Source organism: Desmodus rotundus, chromosome 5, assembly GCF_022682495.2.
Source record: "Desmodus rotundus isolate HL8 chromosome 5, HLdesRot8A.1, whole genome shotgun sequence".
In the NCBI taxonomy this organism is placed as follows: domain Eukaryota; kingdom Metazoa; phylum Chordata; class Mammalia; order Chiroptera; family Phyllostomidae; genus Desmodus; species Desmodus rotundus.
In genome coordinates, this window is record NC_071391.1 from 104,866,160 (window position 1) to 104,891,991 (window position 25,832).

The 25,832-nt window shown below is 47.0% G+C and overlaps 1 protein-coding gene across 3 annotated transcripts; it reads left to right on the plus strand.

Annotated features, from left to right (window-relative positions):
- Positions 1-396: 396 nt before the first annotated feature.
- TTL (tubulin tyrosine ligase) lies at positions 397-24,988 on the plus strand. Of its 3 annotated transcripts, XR_006655186.3 has the most exons (8): positions 397-773; positions 3,678-3,756; positions 8,968-9,200; positions 11,473-11,608; positions 12,595-12,864; positions 19,303-19,446; positions 21,686-21,921; positions 22,069-24,988. XR_006655186.3 is itself a non-coding variant. In XM_024558523.4 (7 exons), exons 1-7 carry the CDS (start codon positions 617-619, stop codon positions 21,798-21,800), a joined length of 1,134 nt encoding a protein of 377 aa, XP_024414291.2. In that variant the 5' UTR covers positions 397-616; the 3' UTR covers positions 21,801-24,988. The 3 variants fall into 3 exon arrangements, 2 of the variants coding, with proteins under 2 accessions (XP_024414291.2, XP_045049766.2); XM_024558523.4 differs by having other exon boundaries at positions 21,686-24,988; XM_045193831.3 differs by having other exon boundaries at positions 19,303-19,405; positions 21,686-24,988.
- The last annotated feature ends 844 nt before the right edge of the window (positions 24,989-25,832 follow it).

The window sequence follows — 25,832 nt, forward strand, 5'->3', positions numbered from 1 at the left end:
TCAAAAATTTTGTTGTTATCCACAAAACGTCCCTTAAATATAGTAGGTGGAAAAATCCCTCTTCTGTTTGCACCCCCCACCTCCCCGCCCCGCCGGCTGTAGCCTTGAGCCCGGGAGGACACGGTCCGGGCCCGGGTCCCCCTCCAGCGCACCTCCCCACGCCTCTTGCAGCCCCAGCTGGGACTCACAGTGCCCGTGGCTCCCGCAGCTGTGCCGGATCACAGGGCGGGGGCGGGGCCGCGCGCGGGGGGGGACTCCTGGCACCGGAGGGGCGGGGCGGGACGCGGGGCGGGGACTCAGGTGACGCGTGGGGGCGGAGCGAGGGCCTGTGCAAGGGGTGGGGCCTGTGCGCAGGCGGGGACGCGGTGACCCGGGCCTTTGCACCAGGGCCCCGGGGAACTGGGAACGCGCCGGGGCGGGGACGCGGCGGGAACTGGAGCCTGGGGAAGCGGGGACGCGCGGAGGCGGGGCGTGGTCGGAGTTCCGAGTCCCGCGCGCAGGGCGGGGACCCCGGTGACGGGGCGGGGACCCGGGGACCCGGGCCTTTGCGACGCGCTGGCGGGTTCCACGAGGAGCCGCTTGTCTGGTCCCTGCGCCCGGCGCTGGCGGCCTAGCCATGTTCACCTTCGTGGTTCGCGACGAGAACAGCAGCGTCTACGCCGAGGTCTCCCGGCTGCTGGTCGCCTCCGGCCACTGGAAGAGGCTACGGCGGGACAACCCCAGGTTCAACCTGATGCTGGGAGAGCGGAACCGGCTGCCCTTCGGAAGACTGGGTGAGCGTCCCCGTTCCCGTCCGCACCCGCCCCTGGGGCCCGCTAGAGCCAGCGCTTTTGTGTTAACGCCACAGATCTGTCCCCCGTCTCCTCGGGCGGATAAGACACAGATCCCTAAAGTTCTAAACCATCGTTCCTAATGTCTCTGGTCTTCGGGATCGGATTCGGACCCGCATCACCGCGCGGCCCCGGCGCACGGCCAGTCCTGCAGCTCAGAGGGCATAGGCCGCCCGACCCCACATCCCCCGGGCCGACGCCCCCATCCTCCGGCCGCGCACCTCGCCCCCTCCATCCCAAGGCCCCGCGCCCTTCCATCTGATGTCCCACGTCCCCCATCCCCAGGCCACGCGCCCCCTCTGCCCATCCTCTTTCCCAGGCCCGATGGCCCCCCTCCCCTCGCCGACGCTCGCATCAGGCGGGTCCGCAGGCCGAGCGCGGGGCGGGGAGGCTCCAAGAAGCCGGGCCCGGGGCGACAGCTGTCTGGAAGATTGCTCCCGGCCTGGTGTGGCGCGGGAGGGGCACTTGTGTGTGGTGAAAACCTCGGGGATTCAGCTCCCCCAAGGCTCAGATAAACCTCCCGGGGACTTGGAAAAGATCTGGATTCCAAAAGCAGGAGGTTCGGAAGAGCTGGGGACTTGTGATTCAGACCTTTCTTTAGCTTCACCAAAGAAAGTGTGTGTTCACAATTGTGGGTTCACGAGGGGGTGCTGCATTCAGATTTCACACAACGCTGGGTTCGCCCTCTGCACTGCTTCCTTCACATGGTTGGAGTGGGCTTGGCACCTCCAGGTGCCCGTGGCCTTCCGTGGGAAGGCGGTGGGGGTGTGGACCACCCGCACTGCTCTTTAGATGACGTAATCCAGAAGTTGTGCTGGGGCTTCAACTTACCTCCCACTGACCGGAATGTAGCCTCAGGGCGTCTCCTCGCTGCGCAGTCAGCAGGATGGGCAGCCTCTGCCCTGATAGCCGTGTTCCCTGCCAAAATTCTCTGCGGTGGGGGCCAAATAGCAGGCCAAACACCCAAGCAGAGAATCGATAATGAAGAAAAGCCATCTGTGCCTTGGAGGGGCAACCAGACAGAGTGGTGTTGTGTGTCCAGGAGAGGAAACAGTTTCTAGAAATAGGCGTGGTCAGGGGTGGGGAGGTGGCCGGGGCAGAGACTGAAAACCAACTGGCTACTGTGAGCTTAGAGCCTTTGAATGGGGAGCGTGTGCAGTCGGATGGTGTGGCAGTGGAGGGTGTGGCAGCACAGCCTTCCTGGAATCTTCTTCGGAAGGTACCATGAACTGCTCTTTACTGTTATGCAAGGTTATGATGCATGGTGGGGTTGGCTCTAACCCCCCCCCTGAAATCCTGGAATACAGGGAATTTGCCTGAGATCCCCCTTTGTGAACTTTCTCCCCAAGAAGCCCTCCCTCTCCACAGAGAACACCTTCCCTCAAAGAAGAAAATCTGCTTACTTTTGGGAACGTTTATTTCCTCCTTGCTCCTTCCACTTCCCCGCCTGCCGGACTTCCTTCCTCTTTGCAGTGCCTGGCTGCGAAAGCTTAGATGGCACCCTAACACTGAAAACAGAAATGGCTCTGGCAGGGACGAGGCAGGGTCGATGGCACTGCTGTGATGCTCGGGACTAGGAAGAAGGAGCAGAAACCATCCAGCAGGTCTAGACCTAAACAGGCCCCACAAAACCGGCAGATGAGCAGTAAACATTTGGTGTGTGTGGGAAAGGAAGCAGCATCTCACCACCAAAATAGTTCCATGCCTTCACTGCATACATATTTACCTTTAGCTTAAAGTGCACCATGGGGATCCCAAAAAGGAATCGGGTAAAGGGTCAGGATGCCAGAGCCACAGGTGAGAAGGTAGGCAGGCCAGGTGTGAGCCAGGAAGCTGGGGACAGGCAGGTAGTGCCTGAAACTTTTTATCTGCTTGTCTGCTGTTCTCATGTGAATTATTCTTACCTTTGTCAGCTTCAGTTCAAACTCCCTTTGCTTGGCTTTGTGTTTTCGTTGCTGGAAATTCAATGCATTGTTAGGATTTTAAACAAAAATTTAGACTTTTGTTTTTATTTGTATCTTTTCTGCTCTTATTTTATGGAGCAGGGGACTTGCCATAAGATCTATTGAAAATGAGTTTCCTTGTGGGGTAATGCACAGAAAAAAGTCCACTGCCTTCCTTTGCCTTCTAGTGGCTTTCTAACAAGCCTGCAAGTGCAAATGTGCTGGAGGACAAGGAACATCAGTTCTGCTGCCTTCCCTGATGGCTGTAGGGAACAAGGCTCGGGAGGTCAGGGCATGACTCTGCTGAAGTCCTACCTGTACCGAGGTAACTCGCAAGTCAGTGTATTAAGCCAGGGAGGGGTGCAGTGGGGATCTGAGAAAGGGGAAATAGGAAGTAGCCCTCCACCTTAAGAAGAACAAACAGCCCTGGCTGATGTGGCCCAATGGGTTGAGTGCCAGCCTGCGAACCAAAGGGTCGCCAGGGTGATTACCAATCAGGGCACATGCCTGGGTTGTGGGATAGGTCCCTCGTTGGGGGTGTGCGAGAGGTAACCAATGAAATTATCTCACACATCAATGTTTCCCTCTCTCCCTCCCTTCCCCTCTCTCTAACAATAAGTAAATGAAATCTTTTTTTTTTTTTTAAAAAAGAACACACAAAGGCAGCAGTGGTCTCAGACATCTCTATGATGTTGATGTTATAGTATCCACTATGGGGAGGCCGAGCGTGCCAGTGGAATGCTGAGGCAAGGGGGCGTACAGGTGCAGGGCAGCAAAATTATTCCTTCTCTAACCACCAGTCCTGAAAGGGGGAGAGAAAGCTGGGCAGGACGCAGCTGTTCGCTCTCCTGTGCATGGGTGCTGACCGGTTCCAACCCCTTCTGAGCCTCCCTTTCGTTCACAGGTCACGAGCCTGGGCTGGTGCAGTTGGTGAATTACTACAGGGGGGCTGACAAACTGTGTCGCAAAGCTTCTTTAGTGAAGTAAGTGTTCTTTAAAACCTGTTCTTCTTCTTTTACGTTGATGCTGTTGGCTTTCATTGTGAAGCCCTTAAGGAAAAATGTGGGGTTATTTCTAAAGGGCAAAAATACTTTTATTTAAAAATCCAACGTATATCAGTCTTGGGGCTTCCTCTGAGCTGCTTTGGTTGCAACCCAGGCTCTGCCGTCTAGCACTTGACGAAGCCTGTCTGTCTCTGAGGTCAGGCTCCCAAAAGCAGAGCCTGGGCGGGGTTTATTCTGTGACTATTCTGCACTCCAGTATCTGTCATCCAGCGGCTGTGGTGAGAAGTGGGACATTTCTGGGCACCGCTGGTCCCTGGAGAAGGCACATGCGCAAGCCCTTGGCAGCCACTCTCACAGCAACCAGAGTCCCCTCAGAAAGGACACCTGGCGAGGCATAACCGCATCTGCTACACTGCCCTCTCTGCACAGTTGGGTTTGGCAGGTGTCATAAGAACAGTATCCTAAGACAGAGAAGCATATTATCTGCTGATCTTGTAATCCCAGCCCTTCCTCTTGTTAGTTCAGGCAAATTTCCTCATCCCTCTAAGCCCCAGTATGTCCCTCACAGGTAGTTGTGAGGATGGAATAAGGTGACGCATGTGAAGTGTGGGGCACAGGGGTTTATAGTGAGCATTTGACTCTTTGCCTTTGTTTCCTTTTCTGTAAAATGGGAATAATAATAGTAAGTGCCTCAGGGTTGTTGTTGGGATTGAATTAATTTGTGCAAAGTCTTTGAATAATGCCTGCCTGGTAGTTCACACTGTATAAGTGAAAGTTCTTATTGTTATTACCGTTGTTATGGCCACCACTGCTATTGTTATCATTTCAGTAGGGAAGGCGGGAATGGCCCCTGGAGTCCGGGCTGCAGCCGGCTTCTTTCCTCCCCCCTCACCGCCCCATGACTGCTGAAGACGTGCGTGCAGCCTAGCAAACCATCCTGGGGAGAAGGCATGGGAGACGACCTGCCTCGGTGCGCCTGCTCTCTCCCCGCGCACGTTTCTTTCTGGACTCTAGATGTTTACGAGGTGGAGTGTTCACAGGAACATGCCCCCTTTGCAGACTCACTGGCCCCAGTGACTTCCTGTCCACTTCTCTCAGGCTGGGCTTTCCTGCTTTGCCAGCTACTCCTAAAGGAGACCAGGCTTTCTGAAGTCTTCTTCTGGTTACATATTTATTATATATTCGGTGCAGAAGTTTTTTCACTAGAACTAGAAATGAGGCATGATTGTTTATCCAGATTACTCATTTAGAGATTACTATAAGATGTTTATTCAATCTTTTTCCTACTGTAATTTTTTCTGTAAAAATAAAAGTAGAATTTTGCTTTTATAAGTAGGAACAGAGGATGCTGTAAAATATGTCCTACGTATTTGCATATTTAGCAGCTATAGTGAGGTCGAGTGAGTACAGGGCTGGGGTCATGACCAGGTCTGAGTAGGTGTCTGATCCCTGGGACCTTGGACAGCGTCATGCTGCCAGGCCCCCTCCCCCCCTCCCCCCATGGTCCATCTGTAAAATGGGGATGGTGGTGATCACACTGCTCTTTGCCCCTTGGTGGCATGTGACACAGCCTGTGATGTCTTGACTTACGCAGGCTGGGGCTGTCCTCACCTTCACAAGGGTCCATTATTCTCTCAGGTATCCCGAGAGGGACTGTAGGAATTGCAGGACATGATGGTTCCCTTTGTCATTCTGTCTCCCTCCCATAATTTTGCATGGCTCCAAATGGCTCAGAAAGTTAAAAAAAAAAAAAGCCATGTTAAATGGCAGCTCGCAGAGGGCAGCTGGATCGCCCGGGGCCACAGCAGTCAGTGCTGAGCCAGGACTGTTCTCGCCTGTGCACAGGGGACCGTGGGCAGTGTGCCTGGGCATCGCCCAGAGGCTCTGACAAGACCTTGTACAGCAGGCACCTTCCTGCTGTCACTTCAGGACGGGTCAGAATTCACCAAGGCCCGAGGCCACGGACCCAGAGCCTGAGGGCTTTCCTTCTGGCTCCGGTTGGAGACTCTTTACCTCTCGAGAGCATTTCTCCCTTGTAGCTGTGAATCTCCAATCACGATTTCTCTCCAAATGGGCTTGTGAGGAAATGGGGCAAATGCAAGGGACGTCTGTCGAAACTGGTCTCTGTTTTATACAGGAAATGAAGGTTATCCCCTAGGCCAGCGCTGTCCAACAGACATAGCATGCTAGCCACATGTGTGATTTTAAACTTCCTACCAGCCACAATAAAATTAATACAAAGAAACAGGTGCAATTTATCTTAATCATATATTTTATTTAACCAAATAATCGAAAATATCATTTCGACATGTCATTAATATAAACAAGCCAATTATATATTTCAGATTCTAAAAAAAATTCTGAGTCTTCAAAAACTGTTGTGTATGTTATATTTATAGCACATCTTAATTTAGACACCAAATTTTCATTGCAAACCCTTGTTCTGTATTTAGATTTCATTAAAATTTATGCTTAAAAAAATTTGTGTACCCAAGTTGTTCCCACCCATGTAAAAATTTTTCAATAACTGAATTGAATACCCAAAACCATTTTCCTTTAAGAATCACATGTACACTGACAAAACAGGTTCATCTTATTAGAGGACTTCACTTGGCTTTAAAGCAAAAGCATATATCATTTGAAAAACTATATCCAAGTTAAGTAAGTCCACCAACTCTTGTGTTAACTCAGTGGTACTATTATTGAATTCAAAAGGGTATTGAATAAACTGAAAAGAGACTCTTAATTTATTAACATCACCCAAGTGCTCTTCAAAATTTTCCTTAATTTTTGCAGCTAATTTGCTGTGTTACAATTAAAATCTTCTGCATATTAAGTCATGGTATACAAAATATGTAAAATCATTATTACGGACTTGTATTACAATGTTGGAACATAAACTTTCATGCCTGTCTGGCTGGGTCATAAATAAGGTCTTCTTTTCCCTTCCTCAGAGCTTTAACTAGCTTTCTGTAGCCGTGTGAGAGTCGCACTGCCAGTTGTAATCTTTGATGATGGAGTGAAGTGTGAATTACTGAAAATGATTTGTCGAGCATCCTTTTTATTTCAAGAAAACCTGAGTTGGAGTGAACTGTACACTAAATCTTTGCAAAACTCTCCATCTGATTATCCTTGGCAAAGAACACGGCATCATTAAACATTGCCTTCTGTTTCTTGTGGCAGTTCTGTGTCTGCAAGACTATACTGAACCATTGTAACAACTGTATCCATGATACTTCCCATGGAGTGGGCTTCAGAAAACGGAGTGCAGATGTTGCCGAGGTGTATCATCAGACAGTAGAATGAAGCAATAAAGGAAACATCCGTCTTTTAAAAAATCCTAGGAAATCCAAATTTAACCCAACCCAGCTGGAGTACTGTCGGTTGTGATAGAAACTGATTTTTCAAAGCACCTGGGTGAAACTCTCCTTTGACAGGTGTAAAAGATGAAAAACTAGCTACACAATGATATTTTGTAGCTTGCAATTTGATGATGTTTTTTCATATATTTGCAAATCCTTCGAGGGAAACATACCCAAAGTATTAATCAGGCAGCATCTCATATGTCATAGCATTCATCTAAAGTGATTTTTTTTTAATTTTCAAGTTTTGAATAAATCTTTAATATCATTAGAAATGTTTTGTATTCTATGGGCAATTACTTAACTGGCTTAACTAAGACTTGTTCACTTTTTGTAAAAAGTTTTTTAGTCTTTTCCTCAAAATAATTTTTTTACCACATTTCCATCTAAATGATTTTCTTTTTATGTGTAGAATCCAGGCTATTTTATTGCTGAGTAAAGTTACAAGCACAGATTCTATTAAAAATTTGTTTACATTTTTTGTTGAATAATTTAGTATTTAATTTGGATTTCAGCCACTAATTTCGCTGATTCTTTTTTGACTGTTGAGAGGAAGATGCTTATCAAATTTATTATGCATTTGCTGAAAGTGTCTCCTGGGCACAGCGAAGTTTGTTCTACTCTGCCGCAATGAACTGTAGTTGTCCCCATCCCCCCCCCCCCCCCCCCCCCCCCCCCCCCCCCCCGCTCTCCCCTGCCCTGCCCACCCCCTCCCCCATATGCAGTCCTCCCCCCATTGTCCTTGTCCACGGGTCCTTTATACATGTTCTGTGCCTATTTCTAACTAGAAAAATAATTATATTTCACTTCAGTTACCAATTATGATTTACCTAGCTATCACTGTAACGCACGCTGCCTGCATAATAAACACATTATAACGTTTCGTAAGTGCATGGAAAACCCCACGTGCACTGAATCGATCTACTGACCCTGGGTGGAACAGCGACGTGTTTCGGTGAGGCACTGGAACAGCAGCTGCGCGGACACGCACGCCGTGACGCAGCCGAAGGGGCTTAGGTTCTGCAGTGCTGAACGTGCCATGTCCTCCCGCCAAAACAAGGAAGTTGGTCATGGACAAATATTTTATGTTTTTAAATTAAAACTAAACTATATTTAAAATGCAGTTCCTGAGTCATACTGGCCACATTTCAAGTGCTCAGAAGCCGCACGTGGCTAGTGGCCACCCTACTGGACAATGCAGACAGGGTTGAATGTTCAGTGAATCCGAAATGTATTTGTTTGTTCCTTTGAGTTCAAGTAACTCAAATCCTATTGTCTTTAACTTTAAAATAACTTTGTTTTCAATCTCAATTTTAAATTCATTATTTCTGCCATTTGCTCATAGACTGGGCAGGTGAACCGGAACACAGACTTAATATTAACAGTCTGCAGAAGAGGGAGCCCAGCTTGGGGCAGGCCTGTGGATGTCTTTGGTTCCTCCCTGGCTCTGATTCCTAGGGAGCGAGGGTCAGTGCAGAGGCAGGACTTGGGGTTTAGGGACCTGCATCCTGCCTGAGTCTTACTACCTTCATGGTGTTGGGGGACGTACGTACTTCTCCGTGACCCGGCGCCTGATCTATGAATGTGGTGCTGGTGCTTTTGAACCAGCTGACACAGGCCTGTAAGGTTGCATGGATAGCTGTGTGTGCCCGATAGTGCATTGCAGGTCGGCCCAGGGAGGCCAAGAGCAAAGACTGGGATGAGAAGGAGACCAGCCCCGGCCCCGGTTATACCCAGCCTCCTTGACGAGCTCTGGAGGTAGCACAGGCTTTTCTGAATAGAGGGTCAGAGTGCTAAGAAGGGAGATTGACCCTCTGTCATGTTCCAGGCTAATCAAGACAAGCCCAGAACTGGCTGAGTCCTGCACATGGTTCCCTGAGTCCTATGTGATTTATCCCACTAATCTCAAGACCCCAGCTGCTCCTGCACAGAATGGAATCCACCCACCAATCCCTAACTCGAGGACAGACGAAAGGGAATTCTTCCTGGCTTCTTATAACAAAAAGAAGGAAGAAGGAGAGGGCAACGTTTGGATTGCAAAGTCATCTGCCGGTGCCAAAGGTGAGTTGGCATCGTTGTCCCTTCCTCCTGTCTCTGTAGGTTCCCAGTACTTTGTGCAATTGTATGCTGACTTTTAGTGATATATTTGTCTTTATTGACTTTAAAGAGAGAGAGAGGAAGGGGGAGAGAGAGAAAGAGAGAAGCATCGATTTATTATTCTACTTATTTATGCATTCATCGGTTGCTTCTTGTATGTGCCCCAACCGGGGATCAAACCTGCAACTTTGGTGTATTGAGATGATGCTCCAACCAACTGAGCTACCCAGTGAGGGCTGGTGATGTATTTAGATGAGTGACCCTTCTAATCTGAATCCTTGAGGGTAGATAGCACATTTAGTTATATAGTCTTAAATATTTATCTACATACTAATGACTCATACATGCACACCTCCATACATGTACATCTCTATACAGTACATCTCTAGTGAGGTCTTTCCCTGTAAGCTCCAGATCCAGTTGCGCTTTTGGACATTTGTCCCAGAGAAATAAAAACATGTCCACACAAAGTCTGTATGTGATTATTCACAGCAGCTTTATTCACAATAGCCCGAAACTGAAAACAACCCAGAATTCCTTCAAAAGGTGCATGATTAATGAGTGAACTATTGCTAAAAGCAGCAACTTGAATGAATCTCCAGGGAATTATGCTGTGGGAAAAAACCGATTCCCAAAGATTACATACTGTACAATCCTATCTGTATGACATTTCTGGAACGGCAACACTATAGGAATGGAGAGCAGATTAGTAGTTGTCAGGGAGGTGGTGTGGGGAGGGAGGCAGTTGTGACTTTAAAAGAGCAACAGGAGGGAACCATGCAGTAATGGAGCTGTGTACAATGGGAGAAGATGCTTGCAAATCCTGTCTCTTCTAAGGCATCTGCGTCCAGAATGTATAAAGAACTCTTATAACTCAATAATAAAAAGACAAATAATCTAAATTAAGAAGTGAGCAAAGAATCTGAATAGAAATTTCTCCAAAGAAGACATACAACTAAGACAGCCAGTAAGCACATGAAACCATGCACAACATATTAGTTCTTAGGAAAATGCCAATCCAAGTCACAATGAGGCACCACTTCACACCCACTAAGGTGGCTATAAGCATGCAGACAGATAGTAGCAAGTGCTGGCAGGAACGTGAACAATTGGAACTCTCACATATTGGGGGAATGTAAAATGGTGCATCAGTTTTGGAAAGCAGTTTGATAGTCTCTCAAAAAGTTAAACACAGAGTTACCAGATTATTCCACTCCTAGGTGTACCCCCCAAAGAATTGAAGACGTGGGCACACAGACCTCTGTGCAAATTTTCATAGCAGCATTACTCATCAGAGCCAAACAACAGTGGAAATGACCTAACTGTCCATCAGTTAATTGGTGAGAGGTCGAGCGAAATGTGATATAACCATACAATGGAACGACATTCTGTCAGGCAGGAATGAAGCACTGACACGTGCCACGAAGTATGGATGAACCTTGAAAATATCATGCTCGGTGAAAGGAGCCAGACACAGAAAGGCCACACGCTGGTGACTCCACTTACATGAGACATCCAGAACAGGCAGACGCCTAGTAGGGTACTGTCTGACAGGGGCTAGGGCAAGGAAGGAATGGGCAGTGACCGCGAACGGAGATGGGGTGTTTTGGAGGTGAGGAAAATGTTCTAAAATGAGATTGTAGTGCTGGTTGCTGGAACACACTAAAACGATTGAATTGTATGCTTTAAAAGGGTGGATTTTGTGGCATGTAAAATATATCTTGGTGAAGCTGTTAATGTTACTTAATGTTGATAACGCTTACAGATACTTTGAATGTAGCCAATTTTTTTCTGTCACAAAGCTTCAGGGAATCCACTTGTACCTTTGTATCTCTGCCCTAATCTTCCCGGTGTGTCCCTAAGATACAGTGTTAAAAGTCACCGGCAGTAGGTACCTCATGTTTATGCAGGTAGCCAGTGAGCAACAGGAGGGCAGCATTTGTTTAGCGTGCTTAGACATTTAGAGTGTCTTTCAAAATGAAACTTACGGTCGGAGCTTGCCAAGCCAGTGTTTACAACCCTATATGAAGAACAAGTTGAAGGACCCTGGTGCTTTGGTGGGTGGAGGGGAGAGTGAGTGAGTGGGAGAGGGAAGGGTGGAGGAAGCAGAGTGAGCTGCCAGTAAGAACCTCCTGCCTGTGTTTTCCTGCTGTCAGTGTCTGCCCTCCAGGTTTGCAGAGAGCCTTTCCTCTTGGGATGAACTGCGCTAATTTTCATTTTGATGTTGCACTGTTAGGTGAAGGCATCCTCATCTCATCCGATGCTGCAGAACTTCTGGATTTCATAGACAACCAGGGCCAGGTGCACGTGATCCAGAAATACCTCGAGCGCCCTCTGCTCCTGGAGCCCGGTCATCGCAAGTTCGACATTCGGTAATGCATCCAAGGCCGTTCTTTTACTAATCTGAAAAAAATGCAGTGGGGCGTTGTGTGGTGAGGAGGGTGACCAGCAATGTGAGGAAGTGTTTCACTGTGTTTAGTATGTTACCAAAATTGAGCACAGATGAATGGAACTGAGCTTCCGTACCTTTTTCTTTCAATATTTTTTCTTTTCTTTCTCTTACTCCTTCTACCTTCTTCTTCCTTCTTTTTCTTCCTTCTTCTTCTTCTCCTCCTCCTCCCCCCCTCCTTTTTCTTCTTTTATTTATTTTTTACTTACTATTCTCTTTAATGAAAATGCCTTGTGGATCCAAAAAGAAGAGTATAAATATATGGGCCTTACTTGCAGCAGAAGCAGAGAGATATACACGGAACACATAATTCAGACACAACAGATCATGTGACTGACAAAAATAACATGTCCTGACTGTATTTGTGTCCCACTCTTTAAGGATTTCATAAACACACCTCAGGGTTTTGGACTTTAACTTTCTGAGCAAAGGGTCTGCTGAGGAGAAGAGGTGCGGTGCTCTCCAAAGCTGAACGGCCCTGCGCCCAGCCTGCTCTTGGCCTTGCTGTTGCCCCCTCAGAAAGGACGTGGTCTCTGCTGCCTTTACGTCAGGTCAGCTGTTCTGTGTCAGACCAGCTGCAGGATGAACAGTCTTTTCTTAAAATTACTCAAAATCACCAAACATGGCAAATGAAGGTTTTATAGATTAACCTTTAAAACAAACCCATCAAATGTCTTTACAATGCTCTGTCCTTTGAATGGCTCGCCGTGTCGTCGTCACTGGTGGGGAAATGTTTTACTTGCTCACTACAGTGGTCGTTCACTTATTAGCTAGTGGCCGGGCTTGCTTGTATACTTTCAGGACCTACCTTCTTCCTCTGCTTCCGCCAGGAAAATCGGGGTGTGAGGATGACGCGTGCATTTCTCACGTGAATGGAGGACTCAGTAAACTGCCTGTGTTGACTTGCAGAAGCTGGGTGCTGGTGGACCACCAGTACAGCATCTACCTCTATCGAGAGGGCGTGCTGCGGACTGCGTCGGAACCGTACCACGTCGACAATTTCCAAGACAAGACCTGCCATTTGACCAATCACTGCATCCAGAAGGAATATTCAAAGAACTACGGGAAGTATGAAGAAGGGAACGAAATGTTCTTTGAGGAGTTCAGTCAGTACCTGGCAAGCGCTCTGAACACCACCCTGGAGAGCAGCATCTTGCTACAGATCAAGCACATCATAAGGTAACTGAACTGTATCTCTTTGCTTGTAAGTGACTTGAGGAAGCTTTGGGAGTTTGTGCCTTTCAAAGAATTATTCCACTTAAGCTGTCTAATTTAAAGACAAAAATTATTTGTAACTTTTTAACCATCCTTTTGATGTTTGGAGGATCTCTAATGATGTCACTGCTTTCATTCCTTACACTGGTAAGTTTTATCTTGTCTATTTTTCTTGGATGTATTGGCTAAGGATTTATTAATTTTATTAATCTTTTTAAAAAGTCAGCTTTTAGCTTGATTGGTTTTCTCTATTTTTGTTTTTTATTTCTTTGATTTATGCTATTTATTATTTCCTACTTTGTTTTTATGTGATGATTAATCTATTTTCCTTGTGAAAAGTTAAATCATTGATTTGAGAGACTTCATTTTTTTAAAACTATAAGCACATAATGCTGTCAGTTCCCCTCTAAAGCACTCATTAGCCCTTCTTCTAGATTTGCTATGTTGTATTTTTATTTTCATTTTATTAAGATACTTTCCAGATTCTCTTGTGACTTCATATTTGACTTATGTGTTATTAGAAATTTTTGCTTAATTTTCAAATATTAGGTGATTTTTTCCAGATATCTTTCTGTTGTTGATTTCTATTTTAGTACCATTGCAGTCAGAGAATAGTTTGTATGCTTTTTGTCTTTAAAATTTGTTAGTTCATTTCACGTCTCGGATATGGTCCATCTCCGTGAACGTTCCGCGCGCACTAAGAATAGCGTTTGCTCTGCGCCACTTAGGCGGACTGTGCTATAAATGGGAGTTTGGTGGAGGTGGGTGCTAGTGTGGTTTAAGTCTTTTATATCCTTGCTGGTTTTCTGTTCTACTTGTTCACAATTGAGAAGTCTCCACGTACAATTTGGATTTCTCTCTGTCTCTTTTTACTTTTATCAGTTTGTTTCATGTATTTTGAAGGTCTTCTGTTAGGTGCACGTTCATTTAGAATTGTTTCTTTTTGGGGAAATTGACTGCTTTATCATCTGTCTTTATCTATGGTAATGTTTCTTATTTTGAAGTTGATTTTTTAACATTAATATAGCCACTCCAGCTTTCTTTTGATTAGTGGTATTTTCTTTCCATCCTTTTACTTCGATTCTAGTGCGCTCCAGTAGACAACACAGAATTGGGCTTTGGTTTGTTTTGAATCCAATTTGCTAATCTCTGTCTTTTAATTTGCATGTCTGTATCATTTAAATCTAATGTAGTTATTGGTTTGGTTGGGTTTCTATCTACCATTTTATTATTTGGTCTCTTTGTTCCCTCTTTTTTAATTTTTATTTGCTCTCATGTCTCCATTTCCTGACCTCTTTTGAATTACTTGACTTGTTTTAGAGTTCCATTTTAATTTTCCATTTGAGTATTTGGCTGTATCTATATCTGTCTATCTATCTAACTTTAGTAGTGATTCTAGGGATTAAAAAATACATGTACCTAATATGTCACAGTCTTCTTAGACTTAGTAATTCACCACTTCCAATAAAATGCAGAAATCTTATAATCTTGTAGTTCACTTGACTCTTCTCTATATTGTAGTTGCTATGTGTATGACATCTGCGTAAAGTGAAATCACCACATGGTATAATTTTTGGTGTCAACTGTTATACACATTTTGTTAATGTAGATAGTTAGGTTGGATTAAAAAACAATACAAGGCTAGCCTGTATGCTGTCTACAAGAAATGCATTTAGGTGTAAAATAAGAAAAAACATATTTTACCGGATATTTGCCATTGTCTGTGCTCTCCCTTGGTCCCGAGGCTCCAGGTTTCTCTCTGGTATTGCTTCCCGCCAGACTCCGTCGTGTGTTTTTAGAGCAGCTCTGCTTGTGATGGGTCCTCTTAATTTTCCATCTTCTGAAAACGCCTTCATTTCACCTCATTCCAGAAGGGTGTTTTCGCTGGACTTACACAAGCATAATGTCAACCCAAAAAGTAAAAAAATAAAAGCTGTATACAACATGTATACAGACTGATTCTATTCATATGAATGGAAAAAAGGAGCAAAGCTTAGTGACCCATCACTTAGAGGACGGTGCGTGTGCGGTAAACGCAGAGAGGCAGAGGAGAATGAACGCGCAGTGCAAAAGGGTGGCTATCTCCAGGGAACAGGCAGGGGGAGCCCGGGAGGAGGCCTGGAGCTCCGGGGTGTGGGTGCACCGATGGTCACTGAGGCTCCGTGTGTTCTGAAGTCACAAGACGTTCTTATATTAATACGTACAGTTAATATGCGTTTGTATTTCCATGCACGTTAACCCCTCACGGTGCTTGCCTTTCTTGCAGGCGTTTTCTTGCTTTTGTCTAGGATCATTTTTCTCTTAAAAAACTCGTTTTTAGTGCTTTTTTATAAAGGAAGGTCTGCTGCTGATGAATAATCTCAGTTTTATGTATCTGGTATATTTATTTTGTCTTCGTTTTTAAAGGACATCTGCTCTGGAAACAGATTTCTAGATTAGCAGTTACGTTTTTAGCACTTTGGAGGTGGCATACACTGCCTTCCAGCTTTTGTCTTTTCTGCTGAGATGGCAGCCGAAATCTTAGCATTGCTCTTGATAATCGTTTTCTCTGTTTTTAAGATTCATTTGTGTTGATTTTATAAATTCTACTACGAGATGTGTGTAGCGTTCTTTGTACACGCTCCTGCACTGGTTTCATGGAGCTTCTGGAATCTGGGGCTGGGTACCTTTCGTCTGTTTTGGGATGTGCGTGGTCACTATCTTTTTAATTATGGCTTTTCTCCATTTTTCTTTCCTTCTGCGTCTATAAGTACATGAACATTCATCCTTTTCTCTGTGTCGCATTTCTCCTGTGGTTTTTGTGTATCATTTTATCTCTTTCTTCAATTATTAAAACCTGTTTTAAAAGTCTAAAAAGTAAAAAGTTCAAAGCTGTTAAAACTCCTGTTAAACTCATCTATTAAGTGCTCGATTTCAGTCCTACTTTTCAGCTCTAAAACTCCCATTTGACTCCTATTTTTAGACGGCCGTTCTCTTTCGAAATTCTCCCGCTTGTCTTGTATTTTCTTGGACACAGTAACGACAGTTCTTTAATATCGTTGTTCTGACGGCTCCCAAACCTGGGTTAGCCGTGGGCCACATCTGGCCTGTAGCCTGTTTTTGTATGACTAGACACCGAAAATGGTTTTTACATTTCAAAAGGCTGTAAAGCGAAAATAGAAGAATGTCTAACGGAGACTGTATATATCCTGCAAAACCTGCAATAATTACTATCTGGCCCTATGTAAAAAAATTTTGCCAACCTCTGACTTAGAGTTTGTCACCTGGTGTCTGTTTTACCTCCTGGTCCTGTTTCTTAACACGCTTGGAAATAAGTTTTCATGTTCTTATTCATTTATTGCGGCTTGCTAAATCCAGTAGAGATTTTTTTTAAACTGAGGTATAACACGCATGCAGTAAAGCCCACAGATCTACATGTACAGCATAGTGAAACTTTAATGATGCACATACTCAACAATCACAACACAGATCAGAGTGTAAAACAGAGAACCACAGAAGACTCCCTGGACCACTTCAAAGTACGCACTCCCTGGCCCAGACGCTACTCTGTTGACTTTTATCGCTATGGATTCCATTGCTTGCTCTTAACCGTATGTAAAGGAAATTATACTGTATTTCCTGTTTTGTGTTCAACCTTTTTCAACATTGTGTTTATGGGGTTCGTACTGTTGCACATAGCGGTGGTTTATCCTTTTATTGCTGTGTAATATTCCGTCATGTGACCGCTCCGCAGTCTATCCCTCTGCAGTTGATGGACCTGTGGGTTTTCTCTTTATTTCAGACCTGCGATGGGTCTGCATCGCTGCGTGTCAGGCTTCATGTTTGTCACAAGGGTTTCTCATCGACATGGGGCCACCTGTGCATGAGGCTGTCCTTTCCCCACTGCACGTCAGGCGCCCTTGTTACACACCAGGTGGCCCTGTTCTGGGCCCTCCACCTGTGTGTGGGTCTGTTTACCTGCTCTGCCATTACCACCGTCATGAAGACTGGGCCTTTTTCCTTAAACAGTTTACATAGAGGCCAGCAGAATAATTACAAGGCTCAGAGTTCCATTTCCTCAGGGATTATAAATGGTTGGAATTCTGATACCAAATAAATCAAGTATGCTAGAGAAAGAGTTCCTATTTTAGGCAAAACATTTGTTGGATATTTGCTACATCCCCCTGGCCCTCGATCTGTGCAGAAAGCATTGCTACTTTGCTGCTGGGGGTTCCCTCCCCGCTCCCAGGGTTTTCTCCTGGCTACCAGCCTGAACTGCCCACTCCAGCTGAACCAAGATTGCTGTATAAACTCTCCAATGATGAAAAAACCTTCTTTAAAGTGACCTATCGATCTTGAGCTTCCAGCAGATATAAAGAAATATTCAGTTTTGATTTGGTTCTGGCTTTCAGTCTTTCCTCTTGGCGCCGGAGCATAATGTTCCTTTCGCTTTTTGTTCTTCAGTATGGTGTATTTTTTTCTCTTTTTCTCCTCCTTACCTGTCTCTCTCTCTCTCTTTACCATGAGCATCTATTAAATATTTTTTATTATAATTTTTTAAAAGAATATACTATCCAATTTATAATGTTTTAATTAAAACAAAAGTTAAGGGTATTCTATAGCATAGAGATAGGATATAGGAAAAAAATGTGATATGTGGCTTGTCCCAGTGCAGGTTAAAGATGAATGGAAGAAGAAATTCTTACTCCAGTCGGCCCTTAAATGGCTAACTGTTAAAGATTTTATTTAATTATTTTTAGAGAGAGGGGAAGGGAGGGAAAAAGAAAGGGAGAGAAACATCAGTGTGAGAGAGAAACATCGATTGGTTGCCTGTTTTATGTGCCCTGACCAGAGACCGAACCCGCAACCCAGGCATGTGCGTTGACCAGGAATTGAATTGGTGACTTTTTGCTTTGCAGGATAACGCCAAACCAACTGAGCCACACCAGTCAGGGCTCCAAAATTGTTTTTAAAGGGTTAAACATACATATAGAAGTATTCTCATTTGGGGTAAAATAAATAAATAAAAGGAGCCCTGGCTGGGTGGCTCAGTTGGCTGGAACATGGTCTCCTGCACCAAAGGGTTGCGGGCTCCATCTGGGCAGGGCACATACCCAGGTTGCGGGTTTGCTCCCTGGTCTGGGTGTGTGCAGGAGGCTACCAATGGATGGATGTTTCTCTCTCACGTTGATGTTTCTCTCTCTCTCTCTTCTCCTCCCTCCTTCCCTTCCTTTTTTATCTAAAATCAATAAATATATCCTTGGGTGAAGAATAAAAAATTTAAAAAATAAACAAAGGGAAACTGATATTTGGAGTAGGGAGTGGTGGAGAGAGCTTGGAAGAGCAGGACCCTGGCCCCCCACGCTCACAAAGGCCGCGGGTCTCTGGAGTCCTGAGTCGAACGTGCTACACAGGCACGTCCTACGTCAGTCACAGGGAAGCCTGCGCGTTTTTCCTTCTAACTGTACCAGTGAGGAGAAGGACAGCTCTCTCTGGTAACCTTAGGGTCACCAAAACATATTTTATTACTAAGACAGGTATTTTCCCCAACATTCAGTTAGAGAGAAATCAGGGAAGATCTTCATAAAACAGAAATGGCCTAAGTATTATGGGATGGCTGTCCTAGAGAACAGAGATTTATTATTCAGAAGTTCCCTATGTAAGCACCTCATTGAGCCCTCTCAGCCCCAAGAGTAGGGGTTATTTCACCCCTGACCCTACGGAAGTCAGCTTGGCTGTAAGAGGTTCAAACACTGACCAAGATTCTGTCCTCAGCAGTCTGACCTCTGACCTCACTTGCTTATTCACTATGTTTCTGAGATTCACTTTCAACTTTTATATTTTGTTCTTCAAATTTGTATGTATTATATTGCGTTTTCAATTTTTCTGTGTTTTTCCATTTTTTTCTAAGGAGTAGGTGATGTTAATAATTATTCTATTTCAACATTTAGTTTCAATACACGTAACTCTTCAATCTTTTAATTAGTTAACAATTTGGCAATAGAAATGGAATAAGCAAAAGAAATGAATGAGGCCAATATTCTTTGTGCAAATTCTGCTCCTCACTGATTAGTGATCCATTTCTTTGACGTGGAAAAAGGACATGGAACTGTTTTATTTATTACAAAGAAAAGGTGGCAGCCGCCATCCTGTGGGAGGGACCCACCTTTACAGGGGCCACGCCGACAGTGTTGAGCTGGAAAAGCAACCTCTACTTGTGAAGACATGCTTGGCGGCAGAGTCTTCTAACCAGATGCTTGATGAGGACCATCGTCTTGGATGAGCTACTGGTAATAACTGTGAAAGAATTAAGTCAAAGCCGATTTATGCCAGCACACTGGACGTGCAGTCATCCAGGCCCGTCTCCTGTGTTCCTCCCCCCTCGCACCCTGCTCTCAGCTAGCTCTCCCCTCTGCCCTGCAGGAGCTGCCTCATGAGTGTGGAGCCCGCCATCAGCACCTGGCACCTCCCTTACCAGAGCTTCCAGCTGTTTGGCTTCGACTTCATGGTGGACGAGGAGCTGAAGGTCTGGCTCATTGAGGTCAACGGCGCCCCTGCTTGTGCTCAGTAAGCCTAACACCGCTTGGTTGTAACAAGTGGAAGTTGGTTCCACTGTTGGAATGACCTGTCTCAACAAGGTGGTGCAGTCGCTGACCCTTGACCACTGTCAGGGAGGAGGTGACCAGACAGGAGTCCCTGCGGAGGACCCACTGGGAGGGGCTTTGCTGAGGCGTTTCCTTTCCTGTTTCCCCATGTGTGCTGAGCAGTCAGACTACTTAGGGTGGTGGTCGTTGCTGTGAGAGTTTCAGACAAAGCCAGTGACTGCCAGAGGAGATGCTCTTGGGTGACAAGTTGGGTGAGCAGGCTCCTGGAGTCGGGGAGATCGTGTTGACCAAGCAGGGCAGGGCTCCTTGGGCAGGAAGTGGTCTGAGAGGCATTGGAGATGCAGTGGGGCTGGAGCTGGGACATGAGAGGAGTGGGACAGGTGCACAGGGGAGGGGGAGAGCCTTCCGGAAGGGGACACAGCATCCAGTGGGCCCTTGCTCATTGCCAGGCTCCGTGAGGAGCAGAGGTGAGCAGAACCTGCCTGCCCTCAGGGAGCTCCTGCTCTTCCTGGGGAAGCTTGGCTGCCACATGGTGTCAGTGTGGAGGAGTAAGGAGCGGTGAAGGGTCAGGTGAGCCAGGACTGCACTGTGGAAGGCCGTACACCTAAGGGAAAGTCATTTGAACTTGACCCTTAAAGACTGCTGATTCTTCCGAGGTCCACTTTCATCTCTTTCTCCCTGTCCCCTCCTGGAGAAATCTAAGAGGAAGCCACATAAAGATGAGTGTTCTCAAGGCCACCGGAAGAGACAGGCAGGCACTGCCCGATTAGTTACTATGTGACTCATGTTGTTACAAGCCTGTAATAGAAACTAAATAGATTCTGTTTTAGGTATATGATTTTGAGAGGGGAGGACTTCTGGACTGGGGGAGGGGGCGGGGCTTACAGTGGGGTGGCCTGGAGAGCCATGAGGGACCCAGGCCACACAGAAAGGCAAGAGGCAGTCGATGCGCCAAGTCCCAGTTTTAGTCACCGCCAACACTGCCTCACAGGCCTCCTGTCAATGTCCCTTGTAAGTGGGAGGCTGAGTGGTTTGGAACATAGGAGTATCAGCCTTCGGGCAGTAAAAAGGGACTGGGGCGTGGTTGGCGTGGGGGAGAAGGGCCTGTGATGGGGAGGGTGACTACAGGGATCTGCCCTTACATTGGCAGGGTAGGAACCAGATTTCCAATCTGCCTGGTGGAGACTGCAAAGCAGGACAATAAAACCTCTAGAGAGGTTTTTCTAGAGGGGCGGCCTGGGCATTGCCCTTAGCTCCAGCCACCTGGATTCCAAATGTATCTGGAGCACGTCAGGTGGGTGGCCCAGAGCATGATCTAGATGATGTGGGTTTTCTCTCTGGACCACACATGTCTCGTTTTACCCTGCATTAGAGTCGGTCCTGTGGGCAGTCTCCGGCCTCATGAGCTGCCTCCGGAAACAGGCAGAAATCCTACAGGGAATAGTGGCCGTGGGAGATGGGGGGCCTCATTCCTATTCCGAAGACACTAGATGGGAAGTTTTCCTCCTTAGCTTTTCTGCTTTGGTGCTTCCATTGTCTGGATTAAGTCCAGACCCCTGGACGTGGCATCAGGGCCCTATGTGGCCCAGCCAGTGCCTGGTCTGCAGCCACATCCTGCACTGATCCACTTCCCCAAACACCTGGCTTTCTCTCCTTCCTGCTTCTCCTCTCATTGTGCTTCCCTGTTCTCCCCTCCCCAGCGCACTATCTCTCTGTCCCCCTCCTCCCTCCTTTGCTGTCTTTGTGTCTGTCTTTGCTCTCCTTCATCCTCTTTTCTGCCCTGTCCTCCATTCTCTGTCTGACTTTGTTCATTCCCCTCGTCTCAGCTTAGCTGTCACTCATAGGGAGTCTTTCCTAAAGTCCCCCCAGCCACACGGAGTGAGTGCTTTCCGTGGGGAAGCCTGCCCCTGCATGTGTCCCTACTGAAGACGCCAGGGCAGTCGATTGGAATTGCCGATCGTCCCTGCAGTTCATGTCAGAGTGGGAGTTCTCAGTCTGTGCACCTGTGAGGCCTTCCAGAACTGGGAGGGGCGCTTCCTCTTCCCACGGGGCCTTGCGGTGTCTGTGCTGACAGCGGAAGCCAGTTGTATAAATGTGGTCATGGGATGGAATTTCTGCAGAAGATCCTGGTGAAAAAACTTTGGTTTTTTGCTTGCACTTTGATGAACTCCCTCAATCATATTTTTTAAAACATGTTTCAGGAAGCTCTACGCAGAACTGTGCCAGGGTATCGTGGACATAGCCATATCTAGCGTCTTCCCGCCCCCCGACGCTGAGCCACAGCAGAGCCAGCCAGCTGCGTTCGTCAGGCTGTGATGAGGGAGAAGCACGGGGTCCTGCTCCGGGGGAAGGAGAGACTCCGGTCGCTCCACATGAAGCCAAAATGAGAAAGAGGCACTCACAAAGATGCGGTGGGGGAGAGAGCGTGAGAGCGAAGGTGACGCCCCAGGGGCTCTCAGGTGGAGCTCTCCGCACTACTGTTGAGATTTGAAAACTGCAGTGAATTTCCCCAAGGGGAGAGCAGAATGTTCTCCGAAGGGGAAAATGCCAGGATTTGGTTGTTTTCTGTTTTCCTCCTTCAAAGGGTCGGATTTCTGTCCTAAGGCAGTGTTGCAGGCAGCGCCTCTGCTCCCCGGGGACCGCCGGACCCTGCTTGGTGTCTCCGTCTGCTGCAGCCTTCGTGCCTTAGCTCTGTGCCCAGCTGCAACCTCTGTCTGCGCGGGGACCGGATGCTAGAGCATTTGGGAGCCTGCCGTGTGTCCCTGCTCGCCCCCCATGACACTCTGCCTGTGAGATCTGGACAGGCATGCACCCGCAGCCCGTGGCTTCCTGCTGCGCGCCGCCTCGCAGCGCAGCGCAGGGCGTTGTCCCCGTCCTGTTGCTGATGGCACTGGGTAGGTCGCCTGCCAGGGTTGGTGCGGGCTGGGCGCCAACATGCCGCACACTGTTCTCAGTCTGCTCTCTGCATGTTTCAGAAGCCGAGCAGCAAGTTTGCCACAAACTCGTAAGCACCAAATCAGCATGAGAGAAGAAAAAATGATGTCTTGCTTTACTTCATAGTTGGGTGTCCTTGAAATATGGTGGCTCTGTTATCTGTTTTAACCAGAATTCTTCATGCAGTTTTGCAAAGTTCCCTGCTGTTCACTCTTTTTTGGTTTTCACTTTTGTGAAAGCCCCTCTACAGGTAAGGAGAAGGTAGAACGCCCCCCCCCCCCCACGGGGCACTGCCCCCAACACAGGGTTCTCTCCAAGCACCTTCTGTGGGAAGTGGAAAGGCGGCTTTTGTTCCAGCGAGGAGTCTCTCTCAGGGAGAGGCTCTCAATGATTGTCTCACCTGAATGAGAGTCTCTCAAAACAAGAAAGATGTAGTTTTGGAGTTTCACACAGCATCTTGTAGGTCAACAGATGTGTCCTGTTAGGTGTGGTTTTCACTTAGTGGATCCAGGAGTAGTATTCTGCAGACTTTTCATGAGGTCACGTGGGCAGAACGAGATCTACATGTGTTCAGTGAGCTGTGTGAACGGGCCCTTAGGGAGTGCTGGGATCACAGCAGACCCGTCGGCAAGGCGCCCCCTCCTCGGGGCGTGGTGTGTGCTGGCTTCATGTACATGTGTACTCCGTTAGGCATTCTACTTGCACACACGAACAAGCGGCTCTGCAGTCAGGAGACGTTTTTACAAAGAGAAGAAAAAGCGACAGTTCCTAAAATCTGATGACATGTGGGAGCTTACACGTGGGCATAGGATGTGAAGGGGTGACGTCCGGTGAGGTGGAGAAAGGCCCAGCTGGGTTGGCTCGCATGGATGGGGATCTGGAAGTACAAAATAAAGTCCTGGTGACCCGGGTACAGATTGTGACATTGTGCAGAGCACAGCAAAACTGTCTGTGACTGAAGTCACTCCTGGAGGCCAGAGTAGCTGCTGGGCTGGTGTTTGGGGACCTAGCAGATCGTGGCCAGGTGCACACCGCTGAAGAAAGTGTAGGGTACTGGGCCCACAGGACGTCTGTATGGGCTGGAAATGGGGAGAGCATGGAGGTTTTTGTAGCACTAACCCACCTGAACACAGACGTGCAATGATCTTTGGGACCTAAATCAGTTACAGGAATGTTTGAGGGTTTTCCAGCTGCTACAGTGGCAGAGCTAAGAATTCACATGTGAGGAAGTCTGTGGGTCTTGATGGACTTGCTAGCAAGCCTGAGTCAATAGCATATATGTGAAGGAAGTGAGGCTCTAAGAAGAAAGTGATACCTCATCGCTCACGTCTTTTCAATAAATATTTTATGTGTTTCTTCCCGGTCGCGGGTGGTCGGCTCAGAGCTCTTCCATGCCCTGCCATGCTCTCCTTGCGCACATGGTCCTGCCTCGCTGCCCAGTCGGTCTTCCTGTGTGTGTCCGCGTTCGTGTCTCCAGTTGCTGGGGAGGAGGTGTTATTCATTGGAGATGTCCTCTCCAGTCTTGGCTCTGTCATTGGCTGCTCAGGGTCAGATGAGCCGTAACCTCTCTGTGCCTTAGTTTCTTGTCTCACGGAAGAGATTGTTGCCTGACCCGGCACTACCTCACAGGCTTTAGCGAGGACAAGGGAGATTAGGGAGACTCAAGAACCTGCAGTACCAAGGTTCCCAAAGCTGGCTACGTGCTGGAACCACTGGGAAGCTTCTAAGTGTTGGTGTCCACACTGTCCCCTGACCCCACGACCATTGAATCGGAACCGCAGGCAGCAGTGTGCTTTGCAGTGCCGTGAGAAGGAAGGACAAACACATTATTGTTACCTTGGAAGAATCAAGGCCTAGGACTTTTAAAAAGTTCCTTTGGAAGAATAGGCATTTCTTTAAGAATGACCAGGTGTTGACATGTATTCATGCTACAGGCAAGTGCCGTCTAAGCAGGTTCTCTCTTTGCTTCTCGTCAAACATGCCTCCGTCTACTTAAACAGTTCGTGAAGCCTTGGCAACAAGTGTAAACAGATAGGAATTTATAAATCTGCTAAATATGCATTAAGGTTATTAATTAATTATTGAGAGAAAAGATGCTTTCCTCACCCTTAACTCCTGGCTATTTAGAAACTCAGTTTTAACCAGAACATTCAAGTGCCTCTGTCTTTATGGTATGGTGGAGCAGGTGCCGGCGTGCTCTCAGCCACCACGATGTTTCCCTAGCACCTTGGATGCTTGTCACAGACCTGGGATACGTGGCAGTGCTGGAAAGGTACGGGGTCCACAGAACCCACCAGGCAGCGAAGCTACAAAGTGTGTTTAACAGTTGAGGTCATGTCAAGCGGGGTAGGTCCGGCCCTGCTGTGCATGTGGTGGGGACTCTGCCAGAGAAGACAAGGCACCCGAGTGGTCCCCACAGCGTGTGGATGCTGTAAAGGAAATTCAGTGACACACTTGTCTCTGATCCCGGACACAAACTCTGTACCTAAGAGGAATGACTTCTCAAAGGAGATGATTTTATGAATGTTTAAAATGCCTGGAGCATTAAAGTAAAGTAATAGTATTGCAAATGCTTTTGTCCCCTTTGGCTCTATCATCTTATTGTTGCTGTCGGCTGTCCTAGGGTATCATTGGTTGTTTGAATCCTTGATTCTGTTACCCAGAGGTAGGCAAACTGTCTGCAAAGGGCCAGATAGTAAATATTCTAGGCTCTGCAAGTAATAAAGGGGCTCTGATGCATTTTCTTTCCCCCCCCCCAACTCTTAGGAAATATACAAAACATTCTTAGCTCAAAAGCCATGCAGAAATAGGCCAGATGTGGCCAACGCTGGCTGAAATGAACCCAGCATGTCATCCAATACGTAAGCCAACAGATTTTCCCCATACCTGAGATGTACATAGGTTTCGAAAACCTTCCACATACTGCTTAAGAATACAAAAGGCCACTCACATGTGGAGGGCTGTGTGTGCCCAGGGGAGCCCTCAGCTGTCGCCTCTGTCTGACCAGGAGGATCTTCACAAGCAAGAAGTGAAGACTAAGACCGAGCTGCACCCTGTTTACTGAGTGTGAAGGCATGCCACACACACAGGGGCACACACTCTCACTCACACACACACGGCCTTGGCAAAGACTAGGAGATTTGCTGGTTCCAGACATCTAAGGAAATCTCTACTAAATCAAATAACCACTAAGTTAACTGAGCAGAGACTTCTGTGGCCACACAACAAAGAATACAGGTTTTACAGGGTCAGTCAGAGCTACGACAATAAGTCCTGGAGAGGAGGGGGTATCTGGTTTCCAAAGTTGCCCCCTTATATTGTTAAAATTTTCCAGTTTTCCACACAAATTATGGGCTATGCAAGGAAAAAAGAAAGTATGGCCCATGAGGGGAAAGGCAGTCAATTGAAATGGTA

Excerpts from the sequence above, each read along its gene's own strand:
- TTL (XM_024558523.4), top strand. The coding sequence starts at position 617 with ATGTTCACCTTCGTGGTTCGCGACGAGAACAGCAGCGTCTACGCCGAG. Across the intron at positions 774-3,677 it reads GCTGCCCTTCGGAAGACTGG|GTCACGAGCCTGGGCTGGTG; the intron begins GTGAGCGTCCCC and ends TTTCGTTCACAG. Across the intron at positions 19,447-21,685 it reads GGCGCCCCTGCTTGTGCTCA|GAAGCTCTACGCAGAACTGT; the intron begins GTAAGCCTAACA and ends AACATGTTTCAG.